At 50.0% G+C, this 19,194-nt stretch overlaps 1 protein-coding gene across 1 annotated transcript in view; it reads right to left on the reverse strand.

Moving 5' to 3' along the window:
* Window positions 1-2,386: 2,386 nt before the first annotated feature.
* Window positions 2,387-19,194, reverse strand: part of LOC131720850 (macrophage mannose receptor 1-like) — a 67,595-nt gene continuing 50,787 nt past the window's right edge. Inside the window, exons 5-9 of the mRNA XM_059013040.1 lie at window positions 5,509-5,832; window positions 4,085-4,423; window positions 3,522-3,563; window positions 3,398-3,433; window positions 2,387-2,394 (exon numbers count right to left, since the gene is read on the reverse strand). Of these exons, the coding sequence (XP_058869023.1) occupies window positions 2,387-2,394; window positions 3,398-3,433; window positions 3,522-3,563; window positions 4,085-4,423; window positions 5,509-5,832 (749 nt within the window). The remainder of the gene's footprint in view (window positions 2,395-3,397; window positions 3,434-3,521; window positions 3,564-4,084; window positions 4,424-5,508; window positions 5,833-19,194) is intronic.

Here is a 19,194-nt window from a genome sequence, read left to right on the forward strand (position 1 = left end):
CGAAAACGGCTCATTGATGAAAGAGGCCAAAAGGAGGCTGACAGGAATTGTGTAGAGCAACAGACGGGCTACAGTTAGTCAGCTGACAGTCCAGTACAACATTGGTGCCGAAAGACCCATAAAAAAACACACAACTCGTCGTACCTTGACACGAATGGGGTATGGCAGCCAACAACCTAACAGAGTTCCACTTCTTCCAGCAAAACACAAGAAACTGCAGTTGCAGAGGGCTAAGGAACAGAAACACTGGACACTGGAGGATTGGAAAAACATTGCCTGGTCTGATGAATCCCGGTTCCTGCTGTTTCACGCTGATGGGAGGACTAGGGTATGGAGAAAACCACATGAGTACATGCATCCATCATGCCGCGTGTCAACATTGCAGGCTGGTGGTGGTGGTGTGATGGTGTGGGGTGTGTTTTCATGGCACACATTGGGCACCTTGATAAAAGTGGAGGAACGTTTGAATGCCACAGGATATCTAAACATCATTGCCAATCAGGTGCATCCCCCTGTGGGAAGCATTGGAGTCAACATGGGCCAGCATCCCTGTGGAATGCTTTTGACACCTTGTAGAGTCCATGCCCCGACGAATTGAGGCTGTTCTGAGGGCAAAAGGGGGTGCAACTCAATATTAGGAAGGTGTTCCTAATGTTTTGTACACTCAGTGTAAATATATATATATATATATATATATATATATATATATATATATATACACACACACAGACGTGCTGAAATTTGTTGGTACCCTTACAGCTCATTGAAATAATGCTTCATTCCTCCTGAAAAGTGATGAAATTAAAAGCTATTTTATCATGTATACTTACATGCCTTTGGTATGTCATAGAATAAAGCAAAGAAGCTGTGAAAAGAGATGAATTATTGCTTATTCTACAAAGATATTCTAAAATGGCCTGGACACATTTGTTGGTACCCCTTAGAAAAGATAATAAATAATTGGATTATAGTGATATTTCAAACTAATTAGTTTCTTTAATTAGTATCACACATGTCTCCAATCTTGTAATCAGTCATTCAGCCTATTTAAATGGAGAAAAGTAGTCACTGTGCTGTTTGGTATCATTGTGTGCACCACACTGAACATGGACCAGAGAAAGCAAAGGAGAGAGTTGTCTGAGGAGATCAAAAAGAAAATAATAGACAAGCATGGTAAAGGTAAAGGCTACAAGACCATCTCCAAGCAGCTTGATGTTCCTGTGACAACCGTTGCAAATATTATTAAAAAGTTTAAGGTCCATGGAACTGTAGCCAACCTCCCTGGGCGCGGCCGTAAGAGGAAAATCGACCCCAGAGTGAACAGAAGGATAGTGCAAATGGTAGAAAAAGAACCAAGGATAACTGCCAAAGAGATACAAGCTGAACTCCAAGGTGAAGTTACGTCAGTTTCTGATCGCACCATCCGTCGCTTTTTGAGCGAAAGTGGGCTCCATGGAAGAAGACCCAGGAGGACTCCACTTTTGAAAGAAAAACATAAAAAAGCCAGACTAAAATTTGCTAAAATGCATATTGACAAGCCACAATCCTTCTGGGAGAATGTCCTTTGGACAGATGAGTCAAAACTGGAGCTTTTTGGCAAGTCACATCAGCTCTATGTTCACAGACGAAAAAATTAAGCTTTCAAAGAAAAGAACACCATACCTACAATGAAACATGGAGGAGGCTCGGTAATGTTTTGGGGCTGCTTTGCTGTGCCTGGCACAGGGTGCCTTGAATCTGTGCAGGGCACAATGAAATCTCAAGACTATCGAGGCATTCTGGAGCGAAACGTACTGCCCAGTGTCAGAAACCTCTGTCTCAGTCACAGGTCATGGGTCCTCCAACAGGATAATGACCCAAAACACACAGCTAAAAGCACACAAGAATGGATAAGAACAAAACATTGGACTATTCTGAAGTGGCCTTCTATGAGTCCTGTCGAACATCTATGGAAAGAGCTGAAACTTGCAGTCTGGAGAAGGCACCCATCAAACCTGAGACAGCTGGAGCAGTTTGCTCAGGAAGAGTGGGCCAAACTACCTGTTAACAGGTGCAGAAGTCTCATTGAGAGCTACAGAAAACGTTTGATTGCAGTGATTGCCTCTAAAGGTTGTGCAACAAAATATTAGGTTAGCGGTCCCATCATTTTTGTCCATGCCATTTTCATTTGTTTTATTATTTACAATATTATGTTGAATAAAAAATCAAAAGCAAAGTCTGATTTCTGTTAAATATGGAATAAACAATGGTGGATGCCAATTACTTTTGTCAGTTTCAAGTTATTTCAGAGAAAATTGTGCATTCTTCGTTTTTTGTGGAGGGGTACCAACAAATTTGAGCACGTCTGTATATGAACAATGTCACATGACTCTCGCAATGTATAATGCTAGAGATCTTCAGGTCAAAGAAGACTCAAGAAATATTTAAATATTTAAAATTAGTCCATTGCGGCTCGTTTCATCAACATTTTCTCTTACATACAACAAAATGGATATTTTGGGAATTGTCGCAACGAAAATGCAAACTGTTGTATGTTTGCGCTGCGACTGGACCATTTTAGTACATCTACCCCTTAGTGTTTCCTGTTTCAAGTGTATTGTTCAAATGCATTTCAATGAAACTGTGTCTATGCTGCTGTCTCCACTCCATACCTTTAGAGGCTGGTGTTGAGAGAAGGCTTGAGAGGTTGGGATTTGCAGGAGTAAAAAATACATCATTTGCCTTTCTACATTATTGTTTAAATATATTTGAGTGACACTGTGTGTGTGTGTGGTTGTCCTCACCAGGGCAACACTGAGATTCATTTATAACTCATGGTGTGGGCTGTCAATCACACTGAACGCACTGCCATCTTCAAACTGCACTTACCTTGAGAGACCGGAGTGGAAGAGGGGCTCGGGGATTCTCCTTCAGTAACAAGAAAGAGAGAAAAAAGAAAGTTTATAACAAAGCCAGATTCCTGCAGTGGTTCTGAATTCACTGAAGTGATTACACTGCATACCTTGAGAGACCGGAGTGGAAGAGGGGCTCAAGGATTCTGCTTCTGTAACAAGAGAGAAAAAAGAAAGTTCATAACAAAAGAAAGACTGCTGCAGTGGTTCTGAATCCTCTGAAGTGATTACACTGCATACCTTGAGAGACCGGAGTGGAAGAGGGGCTCGAGGATTCTGCTTCTGTAACAAGAGAGAAAAAAGAAAGTTCATAACAAAAGAAAGACTGCTGCAGTGGTTCTGAATCCTCTGAAGTGATTACACTGCATACCTTGAGAGACCGGAGTGGAAGAGGGGCTTGAGGATTCTGCTTCTGTAACAAGAGAGAAAAAAGAAAGTTCATAACAAAAGAAAGACTGCTGCAGTGATTCTGAATCCTCTGAAGTGATTACACTGCATACCTTGAGAGACCGGAGTGGAAGAGGGGCTCGAGGATTCTGCTTCTGTAACAAGAGAGAAAAAAGAAAGTTCATAACAAAAGAAAGATTGCTGCAGTGGTTCCGAATCCTCTGAAGTGATTACACTGCATACCTTGAGAGACCGGAGTGGAAGGGGGGCTTGTGGGGTCTGACACTGTAAAGAAAACACACAACAACAAGATTTAGTGTTTCCTGTTTCAAGTGTATCATTCAGATGCATTTAAATGAAACTGTGTCTATGCTGCTGTCTGCACCAGGGCAATGCTGAGAATGACATGGTTTATTGTTTTCAAATAAATATAATAAATAGACAGTAGGAATGTACATCTGGAGGTCAGACAGCTACTGTAGGATCAGATGGACTGAGCCTCTGAGTCCCTGCTCACAGACTGGGGTATAAACACTGAGCTGAACAAGAGCAGAGACTGAACAGGGAGCCTTCAGTCACAGCAGAACAAGGGATACTGATAGCTGCAATCCACATCACCCTGTTACCTCTGGAAGGATATTGACCATCCCATCAGCCTGAGCAGGGAGCCAGTGATTGATTCTCAAAGTGGAAACTGCTAGATTTGTCACCACCAGGACCTACCGAAGATCTAATCATGCTTCCCTCTTTGAACCTGAAGGTTTACACTGAATTAAATGAAAACACAGTCTCAACAGGGTCCTCACCCTCACAGCAGAAGGACTTCTGAAAGCTGCAGCCAATGTCAGTCCATCCACCAGTCTTACTCATCGCCACACAGTTCTCACTCCCTCCTAAATGGTCTGGTTGCCCGTTGCTCCAGCTGTGAAATGTGTAGTTATCCCCCTGGTGTGACCACTTCCAGGGCTCATTGAACAGGCCTATCCAGAACGGCTTGCCCTGCGCTTTCTTCACTATTACTTCATTTTCACTGGCGTTCTTTATACTGACGAGGTCTGTGTGGTGTTCTCTACAGTACTGCTGAGCTTCAGTCCAGGTTTTCAGTTGTTCAATCAGGGTGTATCTCTCAGTGATGTTGCTGGTCTCTGAACACAAACAGCAGATTAAAATCAATGCGAGCTGTGGAGGAGCGCTGGCTCTTCTGTTGTATAGTGATTGAACCCGAGTCACACCCGGCTCAGCTATCAAGGTCATAAAAATAAACATCTCTAGCAGTGCATGGGAGTCTCTTTAGTTTATGTCTGAAAAGTATTTAATAGCAAAGTGGGGGATGGGGGGTCTATTGAATGATTTAGGAGTAATGACCGTTCTTTTTCAAATTGATCATTCATATTTTCCTCACAGTCGGTGCACAATCAATATGAAGCAAACAGTATCATTATGACCCCCCCCCCCCCCCCTCCCCATGTGCTTTCATGTCTTTCCTGTACTGGCTGCTATTTGTCTGTTTTGAAGTCAGTTCTCTTCCAATGACAGTTTCAACATTCTATAGCTCTGAGGGTGTCGACTGCATGATAATGAGCACTCTACTAGGAACCTGATTGGCTGAGGCAGTGCAATGACTGCTCAGTTCAAGTGGCTGTGGTATTAATGATTAGTATTATTATACATGGTGAACAATAATTTCCTATAATCGTTGCTATTTTAGTCTTATTGTACACAGTGGTGATGTGAGACCCGTGTGTCATAAGATTGCCTGTGTATGATAAGCAGGATGATAAAACTGCTAACCTCAATTTCTAAAAAATAAACTCTACCACAAATGCATGAACACAACAACACTGTTTAGAAGAGAAAAATTACATTTGTCATGAGCAACAAGACTGGCTCATCACTGTGGAGGCTGTACCTCATGAAACATGGCATTTATGTAGCCTAGTATTGGTTGGGGAAGCAGTGTATCAAAGTCTGTCAGATCCTTTGCTCATGGTGACTAAAGAATACACATTTTCTTAAGTTTCTTATGAAAAAAAAATCATAAGAAAATATGTTGTGAATAACAAATCTTAACATTTTTCTTAACAAACTTAGAAACATGCTGGATTTAAGAAGATGTTGATTCTTTTGAATGCTTCCAGGTTTAGGCCCCTGTGCAGTATCCAGGGGACCTGACTTCAACCCCCAGTCCAGTCAGCTGCTTCATTAACAAAGGAATTGAATCTCAACTCACCGCTGTAGCACATGAAATAGTTTCCCTTACTGCAGAGTGAATCCTCCCACTCTCCCGCTGAATTGACTGAAGCACAGAAGAGGTATGGTTCCCAGTTAGTGTAGATGACATCACCTCCACTGGACCACTGCCAGTTCTCTTTGTCATGATACAGCCCGATCCAGTAATACCCGTTGCTAGTTGAAGGTATAAGACCTATAAGCTCATTGAACCTGGCCTGGTCTTGAATGCTGGGCAGGTCTCTGCCTTGGTTTCTGCAGTAGCTCTGAGCTCCCTGCCATGTCTTCCCAGTTCCTTCATAGAAACACTGACCAGAGGAGCCGCCTGGGGAGAGGGGACAGGACAATAAAGATGAGTGAAACCGTGTTTTTCACAGAAAAGATTTCCACTGGAAATGGAACCAACAGTCACAGATTACTGGTCTTGTAAGAATGTAGGTGTAACAGGGCGAGGAGCCATTTGTTATTTGTTTTTAGAACGGGGCAATTTATTGCTTTGTATGTGTTTCTTTTATGATTTATTGTATTTATATGACGGCCAAGCGCCATGTGTTTTGTTACTGCATTTATTTAAAACGTCTTCTGGCAGAGGAGAGGTTAGTAGCTCGTCCTCTGCCAGGAGAAATTAATAAACTCATGCAGATTGTGGCCGAGGGGTAACAGAATAATTACTAGCTAGTTAAACCCCTCGGCCACGATATATAAACCTGCAGCTCTCTGCACTCCAGGGGGGTGCTCGAGAGAAGGAGGAACGAGAGTGAGCGAGGAGAAATTTGAAACGAAAAGAATTGGAACAGTGACAGCAATCTGCCCGCCTGACCTGTTCGGTTTTATGTTTTTGTTTAACTATTTATTTTGCTCTGTGAGCAGTGTTTTGTCTTTTAAATATTTTATTGTTTTTTTGTTGTTTAAAGTAAAAAGCGCTGCAGCGCCTTTTGAACTGCAGTACTGCATCTTTGTTTTCTTCCTGCATCTGGCCTGACGTCACCACACGCCATTCCTGTCACAGTAGGTCACTAGTAGAACTGTATGGTGATAATAAATATACTAACAACATGCTTGTGGTCTGTACTATAACACGAGTATCATTCTGGCATGAGTGACGAAGGTCATGGAAACACCAGCTAGCCAAAGAAATCATTGTGAGAAAAACTCAATTCACTGTCAATCAATGTTAATGTTATTTTAGAATGTGTAAAGGTACATGTCTTGTTATTATAGGATATTGCACAGCACAGCACAGCACAATACCTTAAAGCCTAAGGAAATATAACTGGGGTTTTGTTTACTCTTTTAACCCCATTTAGACCCTCTGTGATTGATTCTCAATGTGGAAACTAATAGATTTGTCACCACCAGGACCTACTGAAGAGATCTAATCATGCTTCCCTCTTTGAACCTGAACAGTGGCGCCAATTCAGCAAAACCTGGGGGTGGGCAAAGCTGAAACCTGATTAAATAATTACTGGTGTTCATTGTCATGAAACCGGTGGGGTTTTATCAGTGCTAACAACTCATGTTGTGTTCATCTTAAGCACCTACATACGGTAAACACTTCAGACATGACACACGAATAACAAAACAGTACCAGCATATCCCCAATACACCGCATGAACACCAATGTTTAATAAAACCAACAAAACAATTGGTGCCCCTGCTCTGATAGGCTGCAGCGTCACAGCGCTCGCTGTATATAAGTGCAATTTAATGAACGTTACACAATTACCAGGGTAAACTCACTAATAAACTTGGATTGTCTGTATAATTCTCTTATAACCCAAATTTATTTTTAAAATCGGCTAGGGGGGGTGCACCAGAACTTAGTCTCATGCACAATAGTATGGACAATATCCCCTATTTCATTCCACTCTCACCAGTAATACAGTTATCACAATCACCACAATAACTTTACGTTTCAATCAAGCCTATTACAGTAAAAACACAGGATTTATAAACAATGCACCCTTTTTCATACATTGATTATCACGGCAGTGACCTGTTTTATTTCTACTTGCTTTACTGTCTGTGAGATAACGGAATGCCCTGGTTCCGATTACAAAAAAAACAAACAAAGAAAATAACAAAAACATGCATTTAGCTCAGCGGTATGCAACAGTGCGATTAAACAAAGCACATTTATTTTTACAATGTTCGATTTGGCTTTTCTTTAACCTTAGGAAATAGCTTCACTTTAGTAATCAGTTTTTGTTTAACCTGTAACCTTACTCACTGCCCAATGTATTTCTTATAACTAAATAGTAAACTAACTCAATACCCCTTTTGCAATAACACAGTATTTAGTTCTCCCAGTTTAGTTACAGAAGCACACACATGAACATTCACATTAAACATCTTACTCAGTTTCTTTTTACTCAGTCCTTAAACCCTGACTGTATCTTCTTTCAATGCAAAGTCCCAAAGTACACACACAAAAAAATAAAAAATTGTTGTCTGAATCATGTCAGTGTGTGTGGGAGAGTCAGCGAGCGAGCGTGCGTGTGTGAGAGCGACAGCAAGCGAGCGTGCGTGTGTGTGAGAGCGTCAGCGAGCGAGCGTGCGTGTGTGTGTGAGAGCGTCAGCGAGCGAGCGTGCGTGTGTGTGTGTGAGAGCGTCAGCAAGCGAGCGTGCGTGTGTGTGTGTGAGAGCGTCAGCAAGCGAGCATCCATGTGTGTGTGTGAGAGCGTCACCGAGCGAGCGTGCGTGCGTGTGTGTGTGAGCGTCAGCGAGCGTGCGTGTGTGTGAGAGCGTCAGCGAGTGAGCGTGCGTGTGTGTCTGTGTGTGAGAGCGTCAGTGAGCGAGCGTGCGTGTGTGTGAGCGTCAGCGAGCGAGCGTGCGTGTGTGTGTGTGTGTGTGAAAGCGTCAGCGAGTGAGCGTGCATGTGTGTGAGAGCGTCAGCGAGCGAGCGTGTTTGTGTGTGAGTGCGTCAGCGAGCGAGCGTGCGTGTGTGTGAGCGTCAGTGAGTGAGCGTGCGTGCGTGTGTGTGAGCGTCAGCGAGCGAGCGTGTGTGTGTGTGAGCGTCAGCGAGCGAGCGTGGGTGTGTGTGTGTGAGAGCGTCAGCGTGCGAGCGTGCGTGTGTGTCTGTGTGTGTGAGCGTCAGCGAGCGAGCGTGTGTGTGAGCGTCAGCGAGCGAGCGCGCGTGTGTGTGTGTGAGAGCGTCAGCGAGCGAGCGTGCGTGTGTGTCTGTGTGTGAGAGCGTCAGCGAGCGAGCGTGCGTGTGTGTGAGCGTCAGCGAGCGAGTGTGTGTGTGTGTGAGAGCGTCAGCGAGCGAGCGTGCGTGTGTGTCTGTGTGTGAGAGCGTCAGCGAGCGAGCGTGCGTGTGTGTGAGCGTCACCGAGCGAGCGTGCGTGTGTGTGTGTGAGAGCGTCAGCGAGCGAGCGTGCGTGCGTGTGTGTGTGTGTGAGCGTCAGCGAGCGAGCGTGCGTGTGTGTGTGTGTGTGAGCGTCAGCGAGCGAGCGTACGTGTTTGTGTGTGAGAGCGTCAGCGATCGAGCCTGCGTGCGTGTGTGTGTGTGTGAGCGTCAGCGAGCGAGCGTGCGTGTGTGTCTGTGTGTGAGAGCATCAGCGAGCGAGCGTGCGTGTGTGTGAGCGTCAGCGAGCGAGCGTGCGTGTGTGTGTGTGTGAGAGCGTCAGCGAGCGAGCATGTGTATGTGTGTGTGTGAGCGTCAGCGAGCGAGCGTGCGTGTGTGTGTGTGTGTGAGAGCGTCAGCGAGCGAGCGTGTGTGTGTGTCTTTGTGTGAGAGCGTCAGCGAGCGAGCGTGCGTGCGTGTTTGTGTGTGAGAGCGTCAGCAAGCGAGCGTGCGTGTGTGTGTGTGTGAGAGCGTCAGCGAGCGAGCGTGCGTGTGTGTGTGAGCGTCAGCGAGCAAGTGTGTGTGTGTGTGTGTGAGAGAGCGTCAGCGAGCGAGTGCGTGTGTGTGTGAGCGTCAGCGAGCGAGCGTGCGTATGTGTCTGTGTGTGAGAGCGTTTCCGAGCGAGCGTGCGTGTGTGTGTGAGCGTCAGCGAGCGAGTGTGTGTGTGAGAGCGTCAGCGAGCGAGTGTGTGTGTGTGTGTGAGCGTCAGCGAGCGAGCGTGCATGTGTGTGTGTGAGAGCGTCAGCGAGCGAGTGTGTGTGTGTGTCAGCGTCAGCGAGCGAGCATGCGTGCGTGTTTGTGTGTGAGAGCGTCAGCGAGCGAGCGTGCGTGTGTGTGTGTGAGCGTCAGCGAGCGAGCGTGCGTGTTTGTGTGTGAGAGCGTCAGCGAGCGAGCGTGCGTGTGTGTGTGTGTGTGAGCGTCAGCGAGCGAGCGTGCGTGTGTGTGTGTGTGAGAGCGTCAGCGAGCGTGCGTGTGTGTGTGAGCGTCAGCGAGCGAGCGTGCGTGTGTGTGTGAGCGTCAGCGAGCGAGCGTGCGTGTGTGTGTGTGTGTGAAAGCGTCAGCGAGTGAGCGTGCGTGTGTGTGTGAGCGTCAGCGAGCGAGCGTGTTTGTGTGTGAGAGCGTCAGCAAGCGAGCGTGTTTGTGTGTGAGAGCGTCAGCGAGCGAGCGTACGTGTGTGTCTGTGTGTGAGAGCGTCAGCGAGCGAGCGTGCGTGCGTGTCTGTGTGTGAGCGTCAGCGAGCGAGCGTGTCTGTGAGCGTCAGCGAGCGAGCGTGCGTGTGTGTGTGTGTGAGCGTCAGCGAGCGAGCGTGCGTGTGTGTGTGTGTGAGAGCGTCAGCGAGCGTGCGTGTGTGTGTGAGCGTCAGCGAGCGAGCGTGCGTGTGTGTGTGTGAGCGTCAGCGAGCGAGCGTGCGTGTGTGTGTGTGTGTGTGAAAGCGTCAGCGAGTGAGCGTGCGTGTGTGTGTGAGCGTCAGCGAGCGAGCGTGTTTGTGTGTGAGAGCGTCAGCGAGCGAGCGTGTTTGTGTGTGAGAGCGTCAGCGAGCGAGCGTACGTGTGTGTCTGTGTGTGAGAGCGTCAGCGAGCGAGCGTGCGTGCGTGTCTGTGTGTGAGCGTCAGCAAGCGAGCGTGCGTGTGTATCTGTGTGTGAGAGCGTCAGCGAGCGAGCGTGTGAGTGTCAGCGAGCGAGCGTGCGTGTGTGTGTGTGTGTGTGAGAGCGTCAGCGAGCGAGCATGTGTATGTGTGTGTGAGAGCGTCAGCGATCGAGCCTGCGTGCGTGTGTGTGTGTGTGAGCGTCAGCGAGCGAGCGTGCGTGTGTGTCTGTGTGTGAGAGCATCAGCGAGCGAGCGTGCGTGTGTGTGAGCGTCAGCGAGCGAGCGTGCGTGTGTGTGTGTGTGAGAGCGTCAGCGAGCGAGCATGTGTATGTGTGTGTGTGAGCGTCAGCGAGCGAGCGTGCGTGTGTGTGAGCGTCACCGAGCGAGCGTGCGTGTGTGTGTGTGAGAGCGTCAGCGAGCGAGCGTGCGTGCGTGTGTGTGTGTGTGAGCGTCAGCGAGCGAGCGTGCGTGTGTGTGTGTGTGTGAGCGTCAGCGAGCGAGCGTACGTGTTTGTGTGTGAGAGCGTCAGCGATCGAGCCTGCGTGCGTGTGTGTGTGTGTGAGCGTCAGCGAGCGAGCGTGCGTGTGTGTCTGTGTGTGAGAGCATCAGCGAGCGAGCGTGCGTGTGTGTGAGCGTCAGCGAGCGAGCGTGCGTGTGTGTGTGTGTGAGAGCGTCAGCGAGCGAGCATGTGTATGTGTGTGTGTGAGCGTCAGCGAGCGAGCGTGCGTGTGTGTGTGTGTGTGAGAGCGTCAGCGAGCGAGCGTGTGTGTGTGTCTTTGTGTGAGAGCGTCAGCGAGCGAGCGTGCGTGCGTGTTTGTGTGTGAGAGCGTCAGCAAGCGAGCGTGCGTGTGTGTGTGTGTGAGAGCGTCAGCGAGCGAGCGTGCGTGTGTGTGTGAGCGTCAGCGAGCAAGTGTGTGTGTGTGTGTGTGAGAGAGCGTCAGCGAGCGAGTGCGTGTGTGTGTGAGCGTCAGCGAGCGAGCGTGCGTATGTGTCTGTGTGTGAGAGCGTTTCCGAGCGAGCGTGCGTGTGTGTGTGAGCGTCAGCGAGCGAGTGTGTGTGTGAGAGCGTCAGCGAGCGAGTGTGTGTGTGTGTGTGAGCGTCAGCGAGCGAGCGTGCATGTGTGTGTGTGAGAGCGTCAGCGAGCGAGTGTGTGTGTGTGTCAGCGTCAGCGAGCGAGCATGCGTGCGTGTTTGTGTGTGAGAGCGTCAGCGAGCGAGCGTGCGTGTGTGTGTGTGAGCGTCAGCGAGCGAGCGTGCGTGTTTGTGTGTGAGAGCGTCAGCGAGCGAGCGTGCGTGTGTGTGTGTGTGTGAGCGTCAGCGAGCGAGCGTGCGTGTGTGTGTGTGTGAGAGCGTCAGCGAGCGTGCGTGTGTGTGTGAGCGTCAGCGAGCGAGCGTGCGTGTGTGTGTGAGCGTCAGCGAGCGAGCGTGCGTGTGTGTGTGTGTGTGAAAGCGTCAGCGAGTGAGCGTGCGTGTGTGTGTGAGCGTCAGCGAGCGAGCGTGTTTGTGTGTGAGAGCGTCAGCAAGCGAGCGTGTTTGTGTGTGAGAGCGTCAGCGAGCGAGCGTACGTGTGTGTCTGTGTGTGAGAGCGTCAGCGAGCGAGCGTGCGTGCGTGTCTGTGTGTGAGCGTCAGCGAGCGAGCGTGTCTGTGAGCGTCAGCGAGCGAGCGTGCGTGTGTGTGTGTGTGAGCGTCAGCGAGCGAGCGTGCGTGTGTGTGTGTGTGAGAGCGTCAGCGAGCGTGCGTGTGTGTGTGAGCGTCAGCGAGCGAGCGTGCGTGTGTGTGTGTGAGCGTCAGCGAGCGAGCGTGCGTGTGTGTGTGTGTGTGTGAAAGCGTCAGCGAGTGAGCGTGCGTGTGTGTGTGAGCGTCAGCGAGCGAGCGTGTTTGTGTGTGAGAGCGTCAGCGAGCGAGCGTGTTTGTGTGTGAGAGCGTCAGCGAGCGAGCGTACGTGTGTGTCTGTGTGTGAGAGCGTCAGCGAGCGAGCGTGCGTGCGTGTCTGTGTGTGAGCGTCAGCAAGCGAGCGTGCGTGTGTATCTGTGTGTGAGAGCGTCAGCGAGCGAGCGTGTGAGTGTCAGCGAGCGAGCGTGCGTGTGTGTGTGTGTGTGTGAGAGCGTCAGCGAGCGAGCATGTGTATGTGTGTGTGTGAGCGTCAGCGAGCGAGCGTGCGTGTGTGTGTGTGTGAGAGCGTCAGCGAGCGAGCGTGCGTGTGTGTCTGTGTGTGAGAGCGTCAGCGAGCGAGCGAGCGTGCATGTGTGTGTGTGTGAGCGTCAGCGAGCGAGCGTGCGTGTGTGTGTGTGTGAGAGCGTCAGCGAGCGAGCGTGCGTGTGTGTCTGTGTGTGAGCGTCAGCGAGCGAGCGTGCGTGTGTGTGAGAGCGTTAGCGAGCGAGCGTGCGTGTGTGTGTGTGTGAGCGTCAGCGAGCGAGCGTGCGTGTTTGTGTGTGAGAGCGTCAGCGAGCGAGCGTGCGTGCGTGTGTGTGAGAGCGTCAGCGAGCGAGTGTGTGTGTGTGTCAGCGTCAGCGAGCGAGCATGCGTGTGTGTCTGTGTGTGAGAGCGTCAGCGAGCGAGCGTGCGTGTGTGTGTGTGAGCGTCAGCGAGCGAGCGTGCGTGTTTGTGTGTGAGAGTGTCAGCGAGCGAGCGTGCGTGTGTGTGTGTGTGTGAGCATCAGCGAGCGAGCGTGCGTGTGTGTGTGTGTGAGAGCGTCAGCGAGCGTGCGTGTGTGTGAGCGTCAGCGAGCGAGCGTGCGTGTGTGTGTGTGAGCGTCAGCGAGCGAGCGTGCGTGTGTGTGTGTGTGTGTGAAAGCGTCAGCGAGTGAGCGTGCGTGTGTGTGTGAGCGTCAGCGAGCGAGCGTGTTTGTGTGTGAGAGCGTCAGCGAGCGAGCGTGTTTGTGTGTGAGAGCGTCAGCGAGCGAGTGTACGTGTGTGTCTGTGTGTGAGCGTCAGCGAGCGAGCGTGCGTGCGTGTCTGTGTGTGAGCGTCAGCGAGCGAGCGTGTCTGTGAGCGTCAGCGAGCGAGCGTGCGTGTGTGTGTGTGTGTGAGCGTCAGCGAGCGAGCGTGCGTGTGTGTGTGTGTGAGAGCGTCAGCGAGCGTGCGTGTGTGTGTGAGCGTCAGCGAGTGAGCGTGCGTGTGTGTGTGAGCGTCAGCGAGCGAGCGTGCGTGTGTGTGTGTGTGTGTGAAAGCGTCAGCGAGTGAGCGTGCGTGTGTGTGTGAGCGTCAGCGAGCGAGCGTGTTTGTGTGTGAGAGCGTCAGCGAGCGAGCGTGTTTGTGTGTGAGAGCGTCAGCGAGCGAGCGTACGTGTGTGTCTGTGTGTGAGAGCGTCAGCGAGCGAGCGTGCGTGCGTGTCTGTGTGTGAGCGTCAGCGAGCGAGCGTGCGTGTGTGTCTGTGTGTGAGAGCGTCAGCGAGCGAGCGTGTGAGCGTCAGCGAGCGAGCGTGCGTGTGTGTGTGTGTGTGAGAGCGTCAGCGAGCGAGCATGTGTATGTGTGTGTGTGAGCGTCAGCGAGCGAGCGTGCGTGTGTGTGTGTGTGTGAGAGCGTCAGCGAGCGAGCGTGCGTGTGTGTCTGTGTGTGAGAGCGTCAGCGAGCGAGCGTGCGTGCATGTGTGTGTGTGTGAGCGTCAGCGAGCGAGCGTGCGTGTGTGTGTGTGTGAGAGCGTCAGCGAGCGAGCGTGCGTGTGTGTCTGTGTGTGAGCGTCAGCGAGCGAGCGTGCGTGTGTGTGTGTGAGAGCGTCAGCGAGCGAGTGTGCGTGTGTGTGAGAGCGTTAGCGAGCGAGCGTGCGTGTGTGTGTGTGAGCGTCAGCGAGCGAGCGTGCGTGTTTGTGTGTGAGAGCGTCAGCGAGCGAGCGTGCGTGCGTGTGTGTGTGTGAGAGCGTCAGCGAGCGAGTGTGTGTGTGTGTCAGCGTCAGCGAGCGAGCATGCGTGCGTGTTTGTGTGTGAGAGCGTCAGCGAGCGAGCGTGCGTGTGTGTGTGTGAGCGTCAGCGAGCGAGCGTGCGTGTTTGTGTGTGAGAGCGTCAGCGAGCGAGCGTGCGTGTGTGTGTGTGTGTGAGCGTCAGCGAGCGAGCGTGCGTGTGTGTGTGTGTGAGAGCGTCAGCGAGCGTGCGTGTGTGTGTGAGCGTCAGCGAGCGAGCGTGCGTGTGTGTGTGTGAGCGTCAGCGAGCGAGCGTGCGTGTGTGTGTGAAAGCGTCAGCGAGTGAGCGTGCGTGTGTGTGTGAGCGTCAGCGAGCGAGCGTGTTTGTGTGTGAGAGCGTCAGCGAGCGAGCGTGTTTGTGTGTGAGAGCGTCAGCGAGCGAGCGTACGTGTGTGTCTGTGTGTGAGAGCGTCAGCGAGCGAGCGTGCGTGCGTGTCTGTGTGTGAGCGTCAGCGAGCGAGCGTGTCTGTGAGCGTCAGCGAGCGAGCGTGCGTGTGTGTGTGTGTGAGAGCGTCAGCGAGCGTGCGTGTGCGTGTGAGCGTCAGCGAGCGAGCGTGCGTGTGTGTGTGTGAGCGTCAGCGAGCGAGCGTGCGTGTGTGTGTGTGTGTGAAAGCGTCAGCGAGTGAGCGTGCGTGTGTGTGTGAGCGTCAGCGAGCGAGCGTGTTTGTGTGTGAGAGCGTCAGCGAGCGAGCGTGTTTGTGTGTGAGAGCGTCAGCGAGCGAGCGTGCGTGCGTGTGTGTGTGAGCGTCAGCGAGCGAGCGTGCGTGTGTGTCTGTGTGTGAGAGCGTCAGCGAGCGAGCGTGTGAGCGTCAGCGAGCGAGCGTGCGTGTGTGTGTGTGTGTGAGAGCGTCAGCGAGCAAGCATGTGTGTGTGTGTGTGAGAGCGTCAGCGAGCGAGCGTGCGTGTGTGTCTGTGTGTGAGAGCGTCAGCGAGCGAGCGAGCGTGCATGTGTGTGTGTGTGAGCGTCAGCGAGCGAGCGTGCGTGTGTGTGTGTGTGAGAGCGTCAGCGAGCGAGCGTGCGTGTGTGTCTGTGTGTGAGCGTCAGCGAGCGAGCGTGCGTGTGTGTGTGTGAGAGCGTCAGCGAGCGAGTGTGCGTGTGTGTGAGAGCGTCAGCGAGCGAGCGTGCGTGTGTGTGTGTGTGAGCGTCAGCGAGCGAGCGTGCGTGTGTGTGTGTGAGAGCGTCAGCGAGCGAGCGTGCGTGTGTGTGTGTGAGAGGGAGCGATGGCAGAAGGAAAGCTAAACAAAGCAAATCAAAACGAAAGTAAAAACAGCTGCTGCGAGTGCTGGACGCTCCACCCCGTGTTTGTTTAGTTGTGATTACTTTGTGTTGGTGACTTCTTTGTGTTTATTATTTATACTCTGTGAGCATTGTTTTTGTTACAACCTTTTATTTTGTCGCAGTACTTCCTTCTCTGTTTATGTTCCTGCATCTGGCCTTACGTCAGCACACAGCCACCCCTGTGACGTCAGCACACAGCCACCCCTGTGACGTTACAGGTGGTTCAGGTGGAGGGCAGCAGTGTGGAATAGTGGTCAGGGCTCTGGACTCTTGACCGGAGGGTCGTGGGTTCAATCCCAGGTGGGGGACACTGCTGCTGTACCCTTGAGCAAGGTACTTTACCTAGATTGCTCCAGTAAAAACCCAACTGTATAAATGGGTAATTGTATGTAAAAATAATGTGATCTGTATAATGTGAAATAATGTGTAATGTGATATCTTGTAACAATTGTAAGTCGCCCTGGATAAGGGAGTCTGCTAAGAAATAAATAATAATAATAATAATAATAATAATAATAATAATAATAATAATAATAATAATAATAATAATAATCATCAAACACACCCCTTCCATTTGATCCAGCTGGCAGTCTCTCTCTAATGCAGCTTTGGGTTCTCTTGTATAGGATGTGGCTGTTCCCAATTAGCACCAGTTATTCCAGTTGGGAGTAGCCACATTCTAACATGCAGGGACAGGAATTAACCCCGTCCCTGCCAACCACCACCAAAGCACATACAAACACCCACAGCATGTACAGGCAGGGCTCGTTCTGCCACAGGCAGTATGAGGAAAAATATAAGAATGCAAATCAATTACAGTAAAATAAAATAAAAAATCATTGAAAAGCAATACATCAATAATAATAATACAGCTCTCTAGCTTCATATTAATTATTTGTCTCGACTTAGGAACGGAAACAGATATGAGTATGGAGAGTACTTCACAAAAGACTAGTTCAAGATCTGCAGTTAGCAAAGACATGGAACTCCAGGTTTGTGTCTGCGGCTGGAGCAAGGCGACAACGGTCAGGGGTTTGAAGATTCATCAAGGGAGAATGAAATGCTTGAGGGAGAAGGGACAAGGGCCTCGCATTGATCCGTACTTCTTACAAAGTCAGTCAAGTCAGTCGAATGAAATCCAGCGACAGGAAGCAAACCACAGTTCGCAGGATATTAGCACCCCTGTCATAGACGTGAGGAGGACTTGCATGGACACAGTTAGTGATGAACCTAATGATCCTTGTGAACCCGGTCAGACAAACCAGCATAAGAGAGAAAAGAACCTCAACGGGCACAAGCCTGGAGTTAAATGGCCAAGAGCTTGTGAGAAAACTGCATGGGACACAGTAAACACAGATCTCTGCGTTGCATTGGAAAGATTAAGTGGAACAGTTGAAAAGAAGCTGGATAAATTTGGGGACATCATCTACACATATGGAAGTGAGAGGTTTGGAGTTGAAAAAAGGAAGGAAAAAGTACAAACTATTCCTGGATGGCAGCAGGAGATTGAACGCTTCGTTAGAGAAAGGAGACAGCTGAGGAAGCAATGGAGAAGAGCAGAACAGTCAGAAGGAGGGACTCAATCTCTTAAAAAGGGTCATAAAAGATAAGCTTGCAACATTGCGCAGAGCTGAGCGCCTACGGAAACGCTACAAAAAGAAGGAGCGTGCGAGAGCTAACGTTTATAAAGACCCATTCAAATTTGTAAAGAAGTTATTCACCAGTGAGAAGAATGGCACACTAAAAGCATCTAAGGTTTAGCTGGAGAGATATTTGGAGGAAACACATACAGATTCAAAAAGGCAGGAGCCTATGTCAATTCCGTCAGACATCCCACCTATCAATCCACCAGAATACCAAATGGAGGACTGTGCACCTAAGTGGAAAGAAGTAGAGCAAGCTGTGAAAAAAGCAAGGGCTTCATCATCTCCAGGGCCTAATGGAGTACCGATGACAATAACAAATTTAGTAAAAGCCTACTTTGGAGATTTGCAATTCAGTTTTTCAACTTCAGAATTCAGCACTACATGGCAATGCCTAGAGGTTGGAATAATGGCAGGATGCACCATTTCTCCACTGGCTTTTACCATGGCAATGGAAGTAATCATTAGGGCATCAAAATGGGTAGAAGGAGGAGAGCGCTTGGCTTCTGGAATGCGACTACCACCAATTCGAGCATACATGGATGACATGACAACCATGACTACAACAGTAGCCTGCACTAATCGATTATTGGGCAAATTAACCAATAACATTGAATGGGCACGAATGCAATTCAAGCCCACTAAATCAAGGAGCATCTCTATAATTAAAGGCAAAGTAGTAGATAAAACATTCTTCATTAATGGTGAGGCAATACCAACAGTGTCTGAGAAGCCAGTGAAGAGTCTTGGGAGATGGTACGACGGGGATCTAAAGGACACAGTTCGTGTGGGAGAAGTTAGACAACAAGCAGTGGAAGGGTTGAAGAACATAGACAGCTGTGCTCTACCAGGTAAACTAAAACTCTGGTGCTTTCAGTTTGATCTACTGCCGAGGTTGCTGTGGCCACTGACTGTGTACGAGGTTTCTTTGACAACAGTAGAGAAGCTGGAAGCTTTAATCAGTTCATACATCAGGAAATGGTTGGGAGTTCCACGCTGCCTAAGCAGAGTGGGACTTTATGGTAAAGCAATACTGCAGCTACCGTCTCTGCTCTAACCAAGGAGTTTAAGTGCGCCAAGGTCAGACTGGAAATGACATTAGTAGAGTCACGCGACAAATGCGTAAGGGAGGCAGCACCTGTGTTGAAAACTGGAAGAAAGTGGGTGGCAAAGAAAGCTGTGGAAGATGCAAAGGTTGCCCTTCGAATTGGTGATATCATGGGGCAAGTTCAGCATGGAAGAGGGGGTCTTGGTTTCAGTTCAGCTTCTCCTACATGGCACAAGGCAGCCCCAGCTCAAAGGAGGAAGCTGGTAGTCAACGAGGTGCAAAAGCAGGAGGAGAGGATGAGGTGTATAAAGGCCATTTCCCAGACCAAGCAGGGAGAATGGATGAGATGGGAGAGTGTGGAACAACGCAAGATTGGCTGGCAAGACCTATGGTCAATGGAACAGAGCAGGATCAGTTTCCTCATCAGGTCAACATATGATGTTCTCCCATCACCACAGAACCTAAACCTCTGGGTAGGAGAGGATCCCTCATGTCCTTTGTGTTCATCACCTGCAACATTAAGGCACATTTTGACAGGATGTAAGGTGGCTCTTAGCCAAGGACAGTTTACTTGGCGCCATGACCAGGTGCTGCGATGTTTGGCCTTAGCATTGGAAGAGAAGCATAACACGACCAATAAGTTGTTCCATCAAAACATTACACACAAAAGACAACATTCCTCCGCCCAGGAGAGCAACCACCAAGAAAAGGTGTTAAAACCAATCCTCGCCCAGGACAACTGGAAGCTGCTAGAGACTGGAAAATGCTGGCAGATGTTGGACAACGGCTTATTTTTCTACCTGAGATTGCCACCACTAACCTTCGACCAGATATTGTCTTGTGGTCTGGATCAGCACGCCTTGTTCACCTGGTAGAGTTAACAGTGCCA

Source organism: Acipenser ruthenus, chromosome 45 (genome assembly GCF_902713425.1).
Source record: "Acipenser ruthenus chromosome 45, fAciRut3.2 maternal haplotype, whole genome shotgun sequence".
NCBI lineage: Eukaryota > Metazoa > Chordata > Actinopteri > Acipenseriformes > Acipenseridae > Acipenser > Acipenser ruthenus.